The following is a 17,609-nucleotide window of genomic DNA, read 5'->3' on the forward strand; positions in this document are numbered from 1 at the left end:
TATGACCTGGGACTGATGATAGGCAAAATGGCAATGTTCGGTACTGGTAGCAATCCATGCCATAAGCAAATCTCAGTAGCTTGTCTTAGCAAGGCACAGTGGAATGTGGAGCTATGAGTGCCCCCAGGTGATGTGTGTGTTGGTGCCAACTGGCAGGGGACGCAGGACTGCTTGAGGGTTACTGGAATTCCCTGGGTGTGATAGCTTCATAGTTCACCAAAAGGTATCATGTAAGGACTCTACTGAAAGCCTGTACTATCCATGTCATCATAAACATTGTACAAAGTATGTATAGGTAATAATTAAGAAATAATGTATCTATACTGGAAATGTATGTTCTTAACCCTTGATGTTTAAAGCAGGTCACCATAAGGTGACCAACTTTGACTGATACTGGCCAGGCAGGATGGAAATGGTTCTTGCTCTTTGTCTGGTCAAGTGTGTCTCAATGTAAGTCTATGTGGTTCAGAGCCAGATACTAATTAAAAGGTTGGAAGGTTAACAAGCAAGGGAGACTAGAGGGAAGAAGTCAACTGGGGGCATGCTGATTATGAAAAAAGATCAAAAGAAGCTCTTTCCACTTAGGAGTCAAGAGGATAGTGTAACTTATCTGAAAAGTAGAAGATCACAGCCATACCTGACACTAAGACACTGGAAGACTTTTTGGATGAGCTTTTGCTCTATATGCCATATCCACGTGTTGTTTAGGCTAAAGAGAGCATGTTATTTTAATTTATATGTAACCATTTGTTTCCTCTGTTTCTAGTTGCTACTTCTTAAATAAACTTCTGTTCATATTCTAAAGATATCTAAGTGTCATATGTTGAGTGGTGAGATAATCCCGAGGCCCCTCTGGTAAACTGGTGTGAACTATTCCTTTGGGAGTAGTGGATCTGTGAATTCTGTTAGTGCCAGTGAATCAGGCTGGATGTTCCAAAAGAAACATCCAGTGGGCTCTGGGGTTGGAGTGTGCCTGTAAAGAGTGAGGCCTTTGAGACCTCACCTTCTGGATGAGTTTGCCCTAGTATGGTTGCTGGAGATGGGAGAGTGGATGAAGAAGGGGTGAAGTGGAGACCTTAGCTTGAGGGAGTATCCCTGATGCACTCATTTGTCTTTGGTGGATGCAAACTGTTCATTTGGAAAGTGAGAAAACTCAGATCTGGGTGGAGTACATTCATTCATTGTCATAAGGACTCCATGGATGTTGTGGAAGCACCTCTAGGTTATTCACTTGTTCCTTGATTCCAGCGTTTTCCTTTTCCTTATCTGTTATCTCACCTCTGAAAGCTCTGAGAAGAAGGAGGATGAAAAGCATGGGTATCTGATAGTCAATTTGTAATCCCTTATTCGAGAACTAAATGAAGAGCATAAGGACAGTTTAAGTTTGGCAGTTTTCAGCCACTATCCTATCCAGTTTTTCTTTAAAAAAGGAGAGACCCTATGAATTAAGAGGTGCCCAGAACTCATCTGTAATAAGTATGTTTCCTCCATGGATGAAGTCCTGTATGCCTCCTGACATGAATGCCTTGGTCTTAACAGAAAACCTCACCGCATCTGTTGAAGCATCTGCCACAAATGCTGTTATTGGGGAGCTTTCTTGTATACAGCCCTAAAGATGAATTGCCCTCCTCATTTTTTGAGGAAGAACGGCTCTTGTGCAAAAGGGGGTATTTGCGCAAAAAGGTGCCGTCTACACAGCACTTTTTTGCTCAAAAACGTCTTGCGGAAAAGGAAGAGGAAATGCAAATGAGAGCATTGCATATGCAAATGAGCGCTCCATTTGCATTTGCTTTTCTGCATGAGGCTTGTAGGATAGCTGTAGCCTTCGATAGTGAATGGGGGAGGGAAAGCATTGATTCACACAGAGAAGTTTAAACTAAACAACCAAAATAAAGAAAAATACCCTGATCATAACTAGATACACTTTTCCCTCTACTCATGATACATGCTGATCTGTACTTCACTCCCATGTCCAATATTTTTTATAGGTATGGTAATTCTGATCCCTGCATCTGTTCTCTCCAGCCCTTTTCTTAGAAATCCCCTCAAAGGAAGAGCAGACCAGGTATCCATATCCAATTCAAATTTCAGCACTGTATCCCCATTGGTTCTTCTGGCCCCCTGCCAACACCCTTGTCAGCTACCTGAGTTTAACCCCCTAGTCACTGGGTGATGGGTACACTCTTCCCAGCATTCCTCCTATACATCACATATGGTTTCACACTTCTCTGAGAGATTAAAATCTTTGTTACATTTTGTCTGTGTCTTGCTCAAAACCAGTGTTTGATTGCTCCTCTGCTACAAAAGAGGCGGGGCAAGAGGAGGTCTGAGTCAAAGAACAAATACCTTTCAGAGGTTTTTTTTTCTTTGCTTGCTTGGTTTTATTTTCTACTTTTTTTGACCCTTTCGTTCTTTAGTTTTTGTTTTGCACAATTCACAGCTATACCCTCCATGCACGTGCTTATGGTTAGCTTTACACAGGCCTTGAGTAGGGTTGCCAACCCTCCTGGTTTCACTAGGAGTCTCCCACAATCAGACTCAGTCTCCCAGGGTATGTAAAGTGAGGTAAACAGGATCTATCGGAAAAGGCTTTCTTTAGTGAAAGATCAGCCTCTAGACTGCTGCTTTTCTCTGACAAAGCTCCCTGCCAAAAAAAAGCAGCGGCCATTTTTATGCTAATGAAGCGCGGGATATTTAAATCTCTGCTTCATTAGCAATTTCGACCTGCCTAATCTGCATCCTTCCGCCGGCAGATGGGTGTAGTCTAGATGTACCCCCAGAGGCTCCTAAAGCCAAACTGAGAGATCAGCCACTAAGGGTACATCTACACTACATGCCTCTGTCGGCAGAGGCATGTAGATTTGTTTATTCAGCAAAGGTAAATGAAGCCGCGATTTAAATGATCGCGGCTTCATTTACATTTACATGGCTGCCGCGCTGAGCCGACAAACAGCTGATCAGCTGTTTGTCGGCTCGCCGCTAGTCTGGACGTTCCCTCTGTCGATATCAAAGCCCTTTGTCGGCAGCCCCGGTAAACCTCATTCCACGAGGAATAACGGGGCTGCCAACAAAGGGCTTTGATGTCGACAGGGGGAACATCCAGACTAGCGGCGAGCTGACAAACAGCTGATCAGCTGTTTGTCAGCTCAGCGTGGCAGCCATGTAAATGTAAATGAAGCCGCGATCATTTAAATCGCGGCTTCATTTACCTTTGCCTACAACCCTAATCTACATGCCTCTGCCGACAGAGGCATGTAGTCTAGACACAGCCTAAAAGTCCAGTGGCGTAGCAGGGCTTAGGCAGGCTCCCTACACGTCCTGGCCAGGAACCACAACTCCTAGGAGTTGCAGAGGCAGTGCCTGCAGGCAGGGGCAGCGTGCAGAGCTACCTGCTCTTCTCAGGGATATACTGGCCAATTCCAGGAGTGGCACAAGCCTGCCTTAGCCCTACTATGCCACCAACTGGAACTTGGAGCCACACCATAACCTCTCCTGCACCCCAAATCCCTTCCCCCAGTCAACAGCCTGACCTACTCCCACACTCAGCTCTGAGCTCCCTCACAGCTCCTTCTGCACACCAGCCTTCTGTCCCCTCCTGCACCCAGAATTTGCGCTCTCATCCCCCTGTCCCACCTTCCAGAGCCCACATCTCTCCTGCACCATAACCCCCTACCCAAGGCTCAGCCCAGGGCCCTCTCCCACACTTCAAACTCCTTCGCCCCAGCCCAGAACCTGCAACCCCTACACCGACTCCCTGCCTCATCTTGGTGAAAGTGGGAGACTGAGTGACAGAGGGAGGGGGGATGGAATGAGTAGAGACAGGGCCTCAAAGAAGGGGCACAGGCTGGGTCCTCATGGAAGGTGTAGGGGAGTGGGTAGGGTGAGGGTGTTGGATTAGTGTGATTAGACAGTTAGCAAACCTAGCCTTGAGCTCACTAGAAATTACTCCCTGGGGCTATGTCTACACTGGCGGCTTCTTGCGCAAGAAAATCTTGTGCAGGGGTTCTTGTGCAAGAACTCTTGTGCAAGAAAACATCCACACTGCCATGTGGGAGTTGTGCTTTTGTGCAAGAGCATCCATGGCAGTGTGGACTCTCTCTTGCACAAGAAAGCTCGGACGGCCATGTTAGCCATAGGGCTTCCTTGCGCAAGAAATCCCTGCTGAGTGTCCATACTGCCCTCTTGCGCAAGAGGGATTACACCTGTTAAGAAAGAGCGTAGCTCTTGCACAAGGAGCCCTCTCTTACCACGCCGTACTGTAAATTTCCTTGCACAAGAGCAGGCAGGCAGTGTGGACGCTCTGCAGATTCTTGTGCAAGAATGGCTGTACTTGCACAAGAAGCCACAAGTGTAAACAGCCTTGGAGTCCTCCTTATAGGCTCCCACTCCCCAAGCTTGGGATGGGGACTAACAGCCAGCGTTTCCTGATTCAAGCTGGGAGAAGGGATGGTGCTCACTGTGAGCACAGTTTCTCTCTCCAGCAAATTTAGGACCTTTTTTAGGATGTGGGGTGGGACCAGGAATCTTGTTAAGTTCTTATCCTAGTGGTGCTCAATGCCCCTGTCATGGCTCCTTCCCCACTCTGGCATGATAAATGCAGAAGTGGGGGCCAGCAAGTGTACCCCAAAGCCTTATCTACCAGGCTTTGGTATAAAACTTCCCCCCAAGATCTTAAAAACCTAGATCTTGGGAATAAAACTTCCGCTGCCACCACCCAAATGTTGCTAAAGAAACCAGGGGAAAGATCATTTGGGAAATCTTCCCCCTAAAACAAAAATCAGGGCACACCATTAACCACTGCCAGGTTAATAAAAGAAAAGAAAGAACTTTTATTATTACAACAATATTCTGGTTGCAAGTATAATGACTAGAGAGGAAGGTAACAAAATATACTCATGGAGAAACTCCATGGGCCTAGAACTTAGTTACAAAGAAAAGCCAAAACATCTTTTAAGCAGTGCCAGATCTCAGATCCCATACCCAATCCATAACACAATAAAACCTAACGAAACTACCTAAACTTTACCCTACTTACAGAAAATGAAGAATGATGTCTTGGAGAGAAAAAGAGACATGCTTGTCCCTCTCTGTAGCTGCAGAGAGCCCTCCGAGAGACAAAAGGGAGAAAAGAAAAAAAAACCCAAATTCCTTTGTCCCAGTTTGAAAAGTCCCACCTACATTCCTATTGGTCACTCCACCTGGCTAGGTGTAGTTAACCCCTTAATCCCCAGGCTGCTGGCTAACCCTCATAATCATGACAGCCCCTCGCCCCCATGTGCAGCTGAATGAAGCCATTCTTAGAATCTCTCTTGGTTCTGCACTATGCCTCGTGATTGGGTTTTTCTGCGGTAGAGTTAGAGCTTTGCAGAGGATCCAGCATGCCTGTCTACTCCATGCCCTAGTAATGTGAGGCTGGACAGGTTAATTGGAAGAGCCTAATTTTCCCTCTCTTGAGCCTATTAAAGCTACTGCATGGATGGAGCACCTTTTAGAGTTAATCTGGTTGTTGCATGGCTGCTCTGCCATCCCTGAAAGGGGGCAGAGGAGCTTGTCAGGGAGTTACTGTATCAGGATTTCCAGGTGGCTTCAGCCACGTGAAGCTAAATCCCTGGTCTAGGAAGAGGCAAAAACAAAGATGGGGGGCAAATGTTTAGGGCCTTGAAAATCTGCAGCTATCTGCTTTATATTTGTGGGTATCCGCATCTGTGAACATGCACGTGGTTATCCGCAGCTCATTTTTGAAGATATGGATGCGGATGAGAATACAAATTTTGTATCTAAAACCCTGCACATTTGTGGATACTTGCTTTATATCTGCAGATATCCACATCCAGGATGTTAATGCAGATATATGCAGCTCATATTTGCAGATACAGATGCGGATGTGGATACAAATGTTATATCTGTGCAAAGCTCTACAAATGATAGGACAGGAGCAAGGAGAACCACCTCTGACTGCTGCCATGGAAGCAGAAGATCTGGAAGCAGGTTGTGCTATATCACAGTCAAGTGCTGTTGGAAATTGTGGACACGAGGGATTAGCTCCTATCTAGCATTGGCCACAGTTCTGGTGGGATGCAGAAGATGTAGATGCTAAAAAGGATTTGTTCATAGTAGCTTTCACTGCCTAAATTAAGGTTTAAGGCTTTAAGAGTTACAGAAGATTCCTGGCTTACCAACCCCAATTATTTAAGTAGCCACCGGACTACCTGAATGTTATCAGAAGAACAGGAGGTTGTAGATTTTATTTAGTGAAGATTCTAACCTCTGCAGATCTAAAGCTAAGCTTCTGCAGAGTTCAGGAGCTTCAGCATCCAAAGGCTCCTAACAGATGAAGACAGTTGATCTCCAGAATTTCCCTCTGTGCTAAATGAACTGAGGTTTTCCAAGCAGTTGGGAAAATTAAGCTTCAGCTGTGATTTCATAGCATGATCATTTTAAACCAAAGACCAGAACTTCAGTTACCATAACTAGATGTATCTTCATTACTTCAGAGCATTGCATGCCCACGCTTTTAACTTTGGCAGTTTTTGCAGACTAATTTGTGCAACTAGCCTACATCAACCCACTTTGGGCCACAGGGAATGAATTTCCTGTAGTGTTTACATTAGGACATAATTCCCTCACATCTGTTAGTGAAAACTAAACAGGATGTCTCTCCCCTCCCCCATATCTGTGGTGTTGAGATGCTGATAAGAAGCCAGAGCAATTGAGAAAGTAGGTTAGCTAGCCAGGAGCTCCCTACCTGCAGTGAGATGAACTGTAGCTACAACTTAAAAGAACAACACATGGTTTAGCAGCACCTTAAAGACTAACAAAATCTGTAGATGGTATCATGAGCTTTCATGAGCATAGCCCACTTCTTCAGATGAATGGCCTATTGAAGGTCCAGTTCCAAAATCAATAGTAGGGAGGAGGGAAAGTCAATTAGAGTGTTCATGCTACCCTGAAGCTGATAGAGAAGGTACAAATTGTTCTTAAGTATCCATTGTTTGTTTGTTTAAATCATTAGGATGTGGTCCCTAGTGTTCTAGTCAGGTAATATCTTTATTCATACCTTTGTGATGGGTTCCACACCTATAAAGGAAGTTAAGTTCCAAGGCTTTCCTGTGTATTTGGCTTGTGGGACCCACAACTGCTAGGGTTATACGGAACCCTGGCTGTAAATTAATGGAGCTCACCTTGGCATAATCCCTAGAGAGAGGAGAGTAATTCTGTGGTCAAATCAGCCCCAGGAGTGAGTCCTCTTGCACATAATTTAAACTGTTCTTAAAATCAATAGAAGCTTATGAATAGAGGACCTGTCATACCACTTCACGTGAGTGGTCCAGCTAGTCTAGTGTTTTGGCATTGATGCCCACTGAATCAGAGGTATAGAAAAACTATCTTGAGAGGTGACTCGGTGCTTGGCATTGTTTAGCTTAACAAAATGAAGGCTGAATATAGCTGAACTGCTTGGTAATAGTGACCACAATGTAATTATGTAAGGGGGGAAAGAACACAGGCGCAGCTTCAAACAGGTGTACTATACAAGGAGAGAGCTATTGAAATAGAAATTAAAAGAAACAGTCACAAGCGTGAAATAAGGACCATCCTTAGTCATATGCAACATACATGGCTGTATAGGGCATCTGAAAGTTTGGGGCACCAAATTTTTGGGTGCCCTTATGAAGCTGCATGTGCTGAGTATGTTTAAGGGGCTGCAGCTGTGTCAGGAGGCCATACACACAAGGTGGCATCATGGTATGCAACTTAGAAACACTTCAGCTCAAGCCATAAAAACTTGATCCAGTCAGGGATGCTCTGGGATCGGCCCTCCCATCTGCCAGCATAGCCTCATGCAGAGAAGAATAGGGAGCACCACAGCTGGGCTCCCTTCCACCCCACTTCTCTTGCTCCTCCTTCTGTTGTGGGCTTGTGCCAGGTTCTCCTTTCCTGCCCTCTCTTCTGCAATGGGGTATGACTCTGCTGTGCTCCCTGGCCACCTCTCCTGTGCGAGTGGAGAGAAGGGGAGCTTAGCTGGCTCCTTTGCTGCTCTGTGTGTGCAGCACCCTTGTTAATCCTTTTGCCTCACTCTCTGTCTCCGAGCCAGCAGCTGGGCCCCCATCCCTAGGCTCCCCCTTTCCTTACTGCGGTCTCTTCTCTCCTAGTTCCAGGCCCCCAGTCGTGCATGTGTCTTGGAGACAGGAGCCTTTTCTCCCTCCTACCATCCCCCATTCCAGCCCTGCACCAATCTCACAGGTCCTTTAATCTGGTTTGGGAGACAAGCATGTGTATTGTCTAGGGGCTTGCATGGGGCTCCTTTGGCGGCTGGACAGAGAGGGGAGAGGTAATTACTCAGCGTTGTATCTCATTTTCTTGCCTGCTTTGCTTGGGATCTACAGAAGGAGCTTCAGTGTTGGGGGCAGCGGGGGAGGACAATATGTTAGTTCTCTGTCATATTTGGACAGCGGGAAGATCTCAAAGCAGTTTCTGCAGCAGGGTGCAGTGGACATCCAGCCTGGTACTGTGATTCAGGGATCTCTTTAAAGCAGTGGCTCCCAAACTGTGGTCCATGGACCCTAGGGGCCCACGGAAAGTTTAGGAAAGGAAAAGAGAAGTAAGGCTTGGCCCGGGGCTCACCATTTGCAACAGGCTGCACGCACGCTGCCGCCTGCCCTCAGGATGAGATCTTGATACCCCAAGAGGCACCATCTGTCCTCCCGCCACCACCTGCTCCGCTATTTATGCTCCAGCCCTCTCCCCTCCCAGTCCTGCAGTGGGTCTGTTCCTTACTTTTCTTTCCCTTTTCTTTTTTTCCCCTCCCTCAGGACTGTGTGCCCAGCCTAGACAGAGTGCCAGGGCAGGAGTTGCCTTTGGCCATGAGAGCCCCCTTGCCGTATCCTCCATGGATGGGCAGGGGATGGAGGGGCAGGGAGATGAGGGAGGTGGATGCAGACCAAGGGATGTGCTGCCAGCGCTTCCTGCTGCTCCCCTGGAGCGGAGGTCTGTAAAATATTAACAGATTGAAAAGGGGTCCGTATGCTTGAAAAGGTTGGGAACCACTGTCTGAAAGGAAAGAAGCCTGGACAAAATTCACAGCAAGAAATGATCAGACTTTGCACTGGAAAAAGGAAACAATTGAGAAAGTGAGGGCAGTGAGTGTAAGAGGCAGGAAGAGGGCTGGGAAAGTTGCTGAGGTAGTTCAGTAGATTGTTCCTTTCAGGCATTGCCTCCTTCCCTACCCCAGTCACATGCCTGATATCCACAACACAAAACCTGTAGAGACATTCAAGTGGTAATGGTGCCATTTAACAGGCATGTGCCAACCCGCAGGTATATGCGGTCCCTTTCTGGATTTACTGACAGTTACGCATTTCTGTAATATTTCCTCAAACATGTTAGTCTCCAGGATGTTAGTCTAAATTTGAAGATCGTTCATTAGTGTGTTGCTGAAGATTATAAAATCACATCTCGAAAAATTGCCCCCTCCTGCTGCTGTCAGGCATAAGGGCACCCGTTTAATAGCACTGCGTGGGACCCCATATATCCTAAGGATAGCCTGAGTGAAATGCCTGGAAGCTGCATAGAAACTATTTAAAAACATTATAGTAGAGGTGCAAAGTAAATGTATAACCCCAACTAAAATACAGAGCAGAAAGAGGCCCAAAATAATGCCACCGTAGCTAAACAGCAGAGTAAATCAGTCAGTTAAAGGCAAAAAGGCATCATTTAAAAAACTGGGTCAAATTCTGCTAAGAAAAATAGAAAGGGGCATAAATCCTGTAAGTCAGGTGTAAAAGTATAATTAGGCAGGTCAAAAAAGAGACTTTGGAGAAAGGTGCAATAAATCTCAAATTGGAGAATTATGGAATAATCTAAAACTGCAGAGGAAAATTGTTCCTAACCTTCACTTCGTATTTAGCTTATGCCTTGATGCATGATAATTTATATGTAAAAAGGTCAACCCAATCTAATACAACTGTGAATATTTTTCTTGATCTATAGAAATGGAGCCCTTTTTTATTCTATAAACTTTACAGAATATTTAAATTCTCCTTAAAAAGAAATTACATTATATGGTCCCCAGTGATGAAAATTTGACATTTTCTATTTAGGTAGCGTAGTTTCAAGGTAAGAAAGAAATAACAGTGAAAAATAATTATTGTGTTACTTGATTTAACTGAGTATTTATTCATATTCAAATCATTTAGTTGAGGCCATTTAATAATGTGGCTAACTTAGAAGAAATACTCTTTACCAGGATCTGTTTCTCTTCTCAATCTTTTTCTTTATCATAGTGACATTAAGCTAACTTTTTTATTATTATTTTTAATTTGTTTCACAATTAGCATTAGATCCACCAATGTAGGTCAGGGCTCAGTGGTCCTGAACACTATACAGACACACAGGATGCATCTAGACTGGCAAGATTTTGCGCAAAAGCGGTCACTTTTGTGCAAAATCTTGCCGCCTGTCTACACTGGCCGCGAGTGTTTGCGCAAGAACACTGACTTTGTACTGTACAAAATCAGTGGTTCTTGCGCAAATACTCTGATGCTCCTGCTCAGAGATAAGCCCTCTTGTGCAAGTATTCATGCGCAAGAGGGCCAGTGTAGACAGCCAAGTTGATTTCTTGCGCAAGAAAGCCCGATGGCTAAAATGGCCATCGGAGTTTTCTTGCTCAAGAGAGCATCTATACTGGCATGGATGCTTTTTCGCAAAAGGAAATCTTTTGCGCAAAGGCACATGCCAGTATAGATGCTCTCTTGCGCAAATACTGTTAATGGAAAAACTTTTCCGTTGAAAGTATTTGCGCAAAATCATGCCAGTCTAGACACAGCCAACAGTATATAAGACAGTCCTTACCCAAAATGTTCCACAATCTAAACAGACAAAAGAGACAAACGGTGGGACAAAAAAAAGATTTGTGTAACCCCACTGACAATATCTATTTTAATTCTGTCTGTAAAACGTTCAAGTTAGGAAATATGTGATCTCATCACAAAAATAAAATATATCATCATACACTTGGTGTTTTGTTTTAGCCATATAACTTGCCAAAAGAAGCAATCCCTGCTGTGACGTGGTAATATGTAGGGTAGATTCTGTCTTGATTGTCACATAGTCAAGCAAGTAAGGCACTGTGCAGCTGAACTACAAAGCCATTTTTTTTACGTGCGTTCCTCACACTTGAGTAGCTCCAAGCAACTCCTGGTAAGTAGCTTTCTTATCAGGAGATTTCCTTCTCTTCCCTTGTGCAATGGGTGAGGCTATCTCCTGACTGAAATCAGCCTATTCTATAGTCACCTTATATGATCCTACAGGGCTTGCTTACTCCAGAAAGCCAGATACTGTATATATTAGGCTCAGTAGTTTCTCATGTAACTTGTCATATGACAGAGTATTTTGTACCATATAATAACTCAAAGGGATACCAGCATTGCCCTACCAACTGTAGAGTTCTCATTTACTAGAAAAGTATCATCTTTCAAGTTGACCCACAGCCTGTGGCAAATCAGCTAATTGGTGCTCCAGTAGTGACAAGTTTGTAATAAGCTCCTTCCATGGCCATCAGTTCATCATGAGTGCCCTTTTCAACAATAATGCCTTGAGACATGACAGCTATGATATCAGAATGTTGAACTGTAGACAACCGATGTGCTATGACAATGCAGGTCCGTCCCTCTCTGGCTTTATCCAATGCGGCTTGCACAGTCTGCAGACAGTAGACAAAGTATTAGAATGAAAATATGCCAGCTGAAATGGAGGTCAAAATCTGGCAAATTTATTTTTATTCTGTACCAGCCATTTTCAAACTGTGAGTCAGCCATATCAGGTTACAGCCTTCCTAACTTCAATCCAGAGCCAAAGCCCTTTGGCTTTGGCCTCCAGCTCAAGATTTGGGCAGCATGAAGCTTTGATTCCCGTTTCCAGGGTTGTATTGTAATTTTTGTTTTCAGAAGGGGGTTGTGGTGCAATGAAGTTTGAGAACCACTGTTCTATACCACTAATTAGATGGTTCAGCATTTCTAAAATTTACTGTTGCACATATGAACTAAAGCTGAATCAAAGGTGAAGTTACTGATGTGTTAGGCTGGCCCATGAACTAAACTGCTGATATACAGGAGGAATTAGCAAATATGCATAACTCTCAACATTATACATGAGTTTTTCAGTTCTCCTGAATTTCATTTTAAAGCTGAAGTTGTTTAAAATTCCCAGTGTCACTTTCATCTCGAGGTGCAAGAAAGCCATGCAAATTCTTGACTGCATTCTGTGTCTGAATGCTGCAGTTTTTAATTGAAGTTAACGATATTTTTGCATGCTCAGGCTTTTAGTCACATATTTATTTTAATGTTATTTTTTAATGTACAATGACTGAGCATGTGAAACTTTGCAAAGCTTTGAAAATGGAACTAGTATAAACAACACCAAGAAAGGTGACCTCGGTAACCTCTAAGTCTAAAAGCAGTTATGCTGATTGGTTTTGTATATTTATATATTAGAATGTAATAAATAGGGTTTGATGGCTGAATTTACTCAAAGAGCAAATACTGACTCTTATACTAGGGTCTCTCTTTATCTAGTACTTTTCAAAGTTTCTGTACCAGACAGAAAAATTAAAATTGAATTCTTAGTATGGACATCTCTTTTATGAGAACACATCTAGATAATTATACTGGATCTCCCTAGTTCTCTTTTATTGCACATTTACCTTTTCACTTTCTGTGTCTAAAGCAGATGTCGCTTCATCCAGTAATAAAATTTTAGGATCTCGTATGATAGCCCGAGCTATAGCGATGCGTTGCTTTTGCCCACGAGAAAGCTGGGATCCCTGAGCCCCTACATTAGTTTCATATTTCTGAAAAATATACAATAAGGGAAATTTTATTCCTAAGTGAGCATGTCCACAATTACAATAGTGCCTAAATTGGGATAATATTGCAGGGAGTGGGTCCTGAGTCCATGAAACTATGCCTCCTCTCCTTTCTGTTTGGTTACACTCCTTGGTATCTCCTATTGGAGTTTAAACATTAAATAACCAACAGAAAATAGTATTTTCAAAATTTCAAAGTATTTGTCCAACACTTAAAAAAAATCAAATCCCAAATCCCCATAGAATAAATCACACACACAAACAAATGTCATTCTCCATCCACTCTACCACCCTGACATCTGGGAAAATAAAGTACAGGGTTGTCACGTGGAAAGATTTAGTTTACTTTGGTGAGAAATCTCATTACAACAAATATCTTGCCTTTCTGAACTTTTGTAGTTCCACTGTTTATACACCGTCATGGCATCTGTTTGATTTTGGTTTTTTACTGTCCTTACAAATAGTGTATACTTACATCTGGAAGGGACACGACAAAGTCATGCAGCTGGGCCTTCTTTGCTGCTTGTATAACCTCTTCCATAGTGATCTCTTTGGAATTATTGCCATATTTAATATTATCAGCAATACTACAGTCAAACAGTACAGGCTCCTGAGACACTATTCCGATTTTAGATCTAAGAAACTGTATATTTACTTTCTGGGTATCATGGCCATCTATTAACTACCAGTAAAAAAAGACAAAATATGATACGTCATTTCATAACTGGAACATACAAAGAATGAAACAAAACAGTCCCGACAACAAGGCTTTAAATATATACAGTTTCGTAAAATAAAGTCTGCAAGACATCACACTATTTTAAGTAACTCGAATAAGAATACTGTTTAGATTTAGCGTCTTTGTTCTTAGTAAATAAATATATATTGGGTGTGTCTCTGAACCACCAAAGTACTTAAAGCCACACTTAACATTATGCATGTGAATAAACCTACTGAAGTTCCCTGGAATAGTTACTTACTGAAAATTAAGCATGTGTTTGACTATTTTGCTTGCCTATGGATTCCTTGAAAAACAAGCTAAATTTTTCAGTACCTACATGAGGAGATTTCTGATAGCAGTCTGCTCTTTACTCTAGCATGCAAAGACCTCAAAAGCCCCAATGGCTAGAAGCTAAACCTAGAAATATTCAGACGAGACATAATGTGCATTTTTTGTAGCAGTGAGGGGATTTAATTACAGGTACAATTTATTGAGTGATGTAGTGGATTCTTAGGCACTGAAAATTTTTACATCAAAATTATCTAATGAACTCAGAAGTAATGGGCATGACACAGGAATTACAAGGAGAAATTCTATGACTTGTGTTACACAGGTGGTCAGGCTAAATGATCAAAAGGACCCCTTTAGGTCTTGAAATCCATGAAATTACACAGATCTAAGAAGGTAACTGTACAGGTCACATTTTCTAAGTGGCAAACAATAGAGGAAAAATGTGTGTACTCACATTGTGACCAAAGAACCCTTCTGGGCCAAATGGCTTTACTCAAAGCCATATTCATTGGCTTTTAGATAGATTTTATCACTGATATCTTGATATATGGACTTTAACTGCTCGGTTCTAATTCAGGCAAAGCTCCCACTGATTTCAATGAGACTTTTGCCTACAAGAAGACTGAGAAAAAAGCAAGGTCTGGCTCATTCCACTCAGGTTTTCTTGAAGAGGTAAGTCTCATGAGTGTAACTCTCCCAATTCTTATTGGAACGTGGGGAATTTTCCTTCCCTATCCTTCTTAGATCTCTCTGCACTTGGGCTATGTGGATTCTGCAGGGCAGGATTGGGGCAGCAGGGTGTTGGTGAAGGTGATGCTCTCCCTGATGCTAGCATCATCTATGTGCTTGGATTTCTGTAGAGATGTGTGTTACCTCTCTCTAGGGCCCCTTAGTGACTGTTACTTAGCATCAGCAGAGAGACCCAGCCAAGGTTCACCAATTTATTGGAGAACTTTAGACTGTGCATTTGAGGAAAGATTGAGAGCACTACTACCTATTATGAACAGTGTGAAAATCCACTCAGGTGACCTCAGCTGTGTAAATGTTAGTTAGTGACTCTTTGGTGAAATCTCTTATGTAACTCTGGAATAACTTTTGAGCCTGAAGATTTCTGCAGCTGACAAGCACTAAAACTATCTTAGTAGTGAAAGCTGCTTACCACACGTCCTTTCTCAGGGTCATAAAAGCGCTCCAGAAGCTGGACACTTGTACTTTTCCCACATCCACTACTTCCAACAAATGCAAGTGTTTGGGAAGGTTTAACAGACACTGAGAGGCCATTCAAAACTTGAATGTCAGGCCGAGAAGGATATGTGAACTTGCAGTTGATAAATTCAATGCTTCCTTTGAAATTGTCCTGGTGAAAATGTGAGAAAGAAAGTGCTGAGAACTGAATTCTAAAAAAAAGACAAAACTCCTTAAATGAAATATGATTTTTGTTTCCAATATCAGTTTTTGTGAGTGACTGAAGTACTTGTGAAATAACTCTGGGGACTAAGGAACTTGAAGACAGTCAAGCTTGACTCTCCTGGTATGGGAGTTTTCTATTTAGCCATAGCTATGCTGCTGTACTTCTATCAATGGAAGCTTCCCCACATGCACTACCCAACTGCCTACACAGAGAAGGGATCTTCATCTTAAGCAGAGAAGATACTTCATTCTCCAGCTCCATTCAGAGGTTTTCATTGGCAAAAGTAGTGCCAGTTAATGCCAAATTTGATGGGTATCTGCGATGTGCTCATACAATAAGCAGCAGATGATAACCATGATTAGCTACTTGAACTCATCTGCATTTAAAGCACTGCTGTGGAGGTGAAAGAAAATCTCATTATCCACTGAATCCATACAGCTCTCAACTCTCAGATCAGTTATTAAAATGTATTCATCCTTTATTTATATATATTATCAGAGTGAAATTTCTGGTAGACAGGGAATAATTGAACTGCATATCGCTTGGTTACATTTTAGCTCACTACTGCCCAAAAGGCGAGGATATGTAGCAAGTATACTGATGTCATCTTGCCTTGCCCAGCAAGAGTGCATCTATACTGCACCCAGAGCTCGAAATAAGCTATGCGATTTGAGCTACACTCAAATTGCGTAGCTTATTTCTAGTGTATTTTGAAATAAACCAATATTCCAAAAGATCCCTTAATCCTCATGGAAAAAGGATTACAGGGGCATCAGAACAGTGAGTCCGTTATTTCAAAAGCTATTTCAAAAGCTATTTTGAAATAACGGACTTTTTTAAAATATGCAGAATAGCTTTTTGAGGATATTTCCAGTATCCTGAAATAATGCCGCTTTCTAGACATACTCCAATAGAGATATGTATGGAATAGTCCATTATTACTGGGTTTTCAAGACCAATACCATTTCCTACATTATTCATCTCTACTCTTACCCATTTTTCCCCTCCATCACTATAAACTCTGATTTGGGGAGCCCGATCCACTAGTTGAAAAAAACGTGCAGCAGAGATTTTTGCTTTAGCATAGTTTGGAGTATAGGAAGACGCTTTTCCCAAAGCAGTTCCACTGGTCACAACGGCTGAGATCACCCTGTAATCAAAGAGGAAAGCTTTTATATTGGGAGTTATGTACATTTGTGAATTTTATTGTAAACAACATACTTCTGCATCAGAGTATGCTGTTTGCAAGTCTTGTCTTACCTAAACACATAGCTGTAATGAAGTCCTTCATTCTCCACTAAAAAACCCCCATATCGATAAGAGACTGAATTGGCTATGAACACTATACATTGGGCAAAGCCAAAACAGAGTCCATAAATATTTGCTTTGCGAATTGCAGCTCTGTATGGGATTTCCAGCTGATCTTCATAGGCTTCAGTAAACTTTCTCTCCATCCCTATTCCAGCTACAGTCCTAATGTTAGAGAGGGCTTCACTGGAAATCTGAAGAAGAAAAAAAGAGGTCACAGGTAAAAACTCTTATGAATCACTCTGAAAAGTGGGACGACCTCTTCACCCCAATTTTCAGTAGGAGGGCACCATGACTGCTTGGTATTTTATAGAAACTAATGATGTACAAATAGGTTCACATACAATAACAACTGATCCAAGCTTCACACAAGACCTTTTCTGAAGTTCATTCTCCTCAGCTCAGGCTACCGCAAAACATTCATACTGAGGTTGGCCTTGGTTTGGCTCTCCCACTTGGGTGAATTTCACTTTGCATATATAACTGGCACTGCTATTCCTTAATAATATTATGTGTCCCATTCCAAACAAATCAGTAAAAGCGGCGAGGCGTCCTGTGGCACCTTATAGACTAACTGAAGTGTTGGAGCATAAGCTTTCGTGGGCAAAGACCCACTTCGTCAGATGCAAATCAGTGTGGTTGTTGTGGCAGCCCTCCTCATCAGCTGAAACATGGCCTTCCTCAACTTCCCTTGCTGATCTGTGTTGTACTGGGAGATCTGTGTCCATTTGAGTGTAGGACTAGAGATTTGTAATATATATATCAGTATAACCACAGGCTTGTCAATGGCATTCTAGGCAGCAATCAGAATTTGCCATAATGCTAAACATTTTAAATGTTGGTATTAATGACAGATGAAGAGTGGTTATTTTCTTGTTTGCAAGAAATTTTATTTCAACTATTGGGGAGGAGGGAGAGTTGTACACCAATAGGTCTTGGGAAAGGGGTTGGTAGTCACCACTTCTCTTTCTTCAGAGTCCATACCTTTTATAAATTAAAGACAACTGAATTTACTACTT

The 17,609-nt window shown here is 42.6% G+C and overlaps 1 protein-coding gene across 4 annotated transcripts in view; it reads right to left on the reverse strand.

Annotated features, from left to right (window-relative positions):
- Positions 1–10,308: 10,308 nt before the first annotated feature.
- ABCB11 (ATP binding cassette subfamily B member 11) overlaps positions 10,309–17,609 on the reverse strand; it is a 72,121-nt gene continuing 64,820 nt past the window's right edge. For all 4 annotated transcript variants that reach the window (XM_075933556.1, XM_075933558.1, XM_014579869.3 and 1 more), the window contains 6 exons: positions 16,543–16,784; positions 16,276–16,432; positions 15,031–15,228; positions 13,335–13,541; positions 12,698–12,844; positions 10,309–11,698 (listed from right to left, as the gene is read on the reverse strand). In XM_075933556.1, the coding sequence (XP_075789671.1) occupies positions 11,498–11,698; positions 12,698–12,844; positions 13,335–13,541; positions 15,031–15,228; positions 16,276–16,432; positions 16,543–16,784 (1,152 nt within the window). In that variant the 3' untranslated portion in view covers positions 10,309–11,497. The remainder of the gene's footprint in view (positions 11,699–12,697; positions 12,845–13,334; positions 13,542–15,030; positions 15,229–16,275; positions 16,433–16,542; positions 16,785–17,609) is intronic.

The sequence above is a fragment of the Pelodiscus sinensis genome, chromosome 7 (assembly GCF_049634645.1).
Source record: "Pelodiscus sinensis isolate JC-2024 chromosome 7, ASM4963464v1, whole genome shotgun sequence".
Lineage (NCBI taxonomy): Eukaryota > Metazoa > Chordata > Testudines > Trionychidae > Pelodiscus > Pelodiscus sinensis.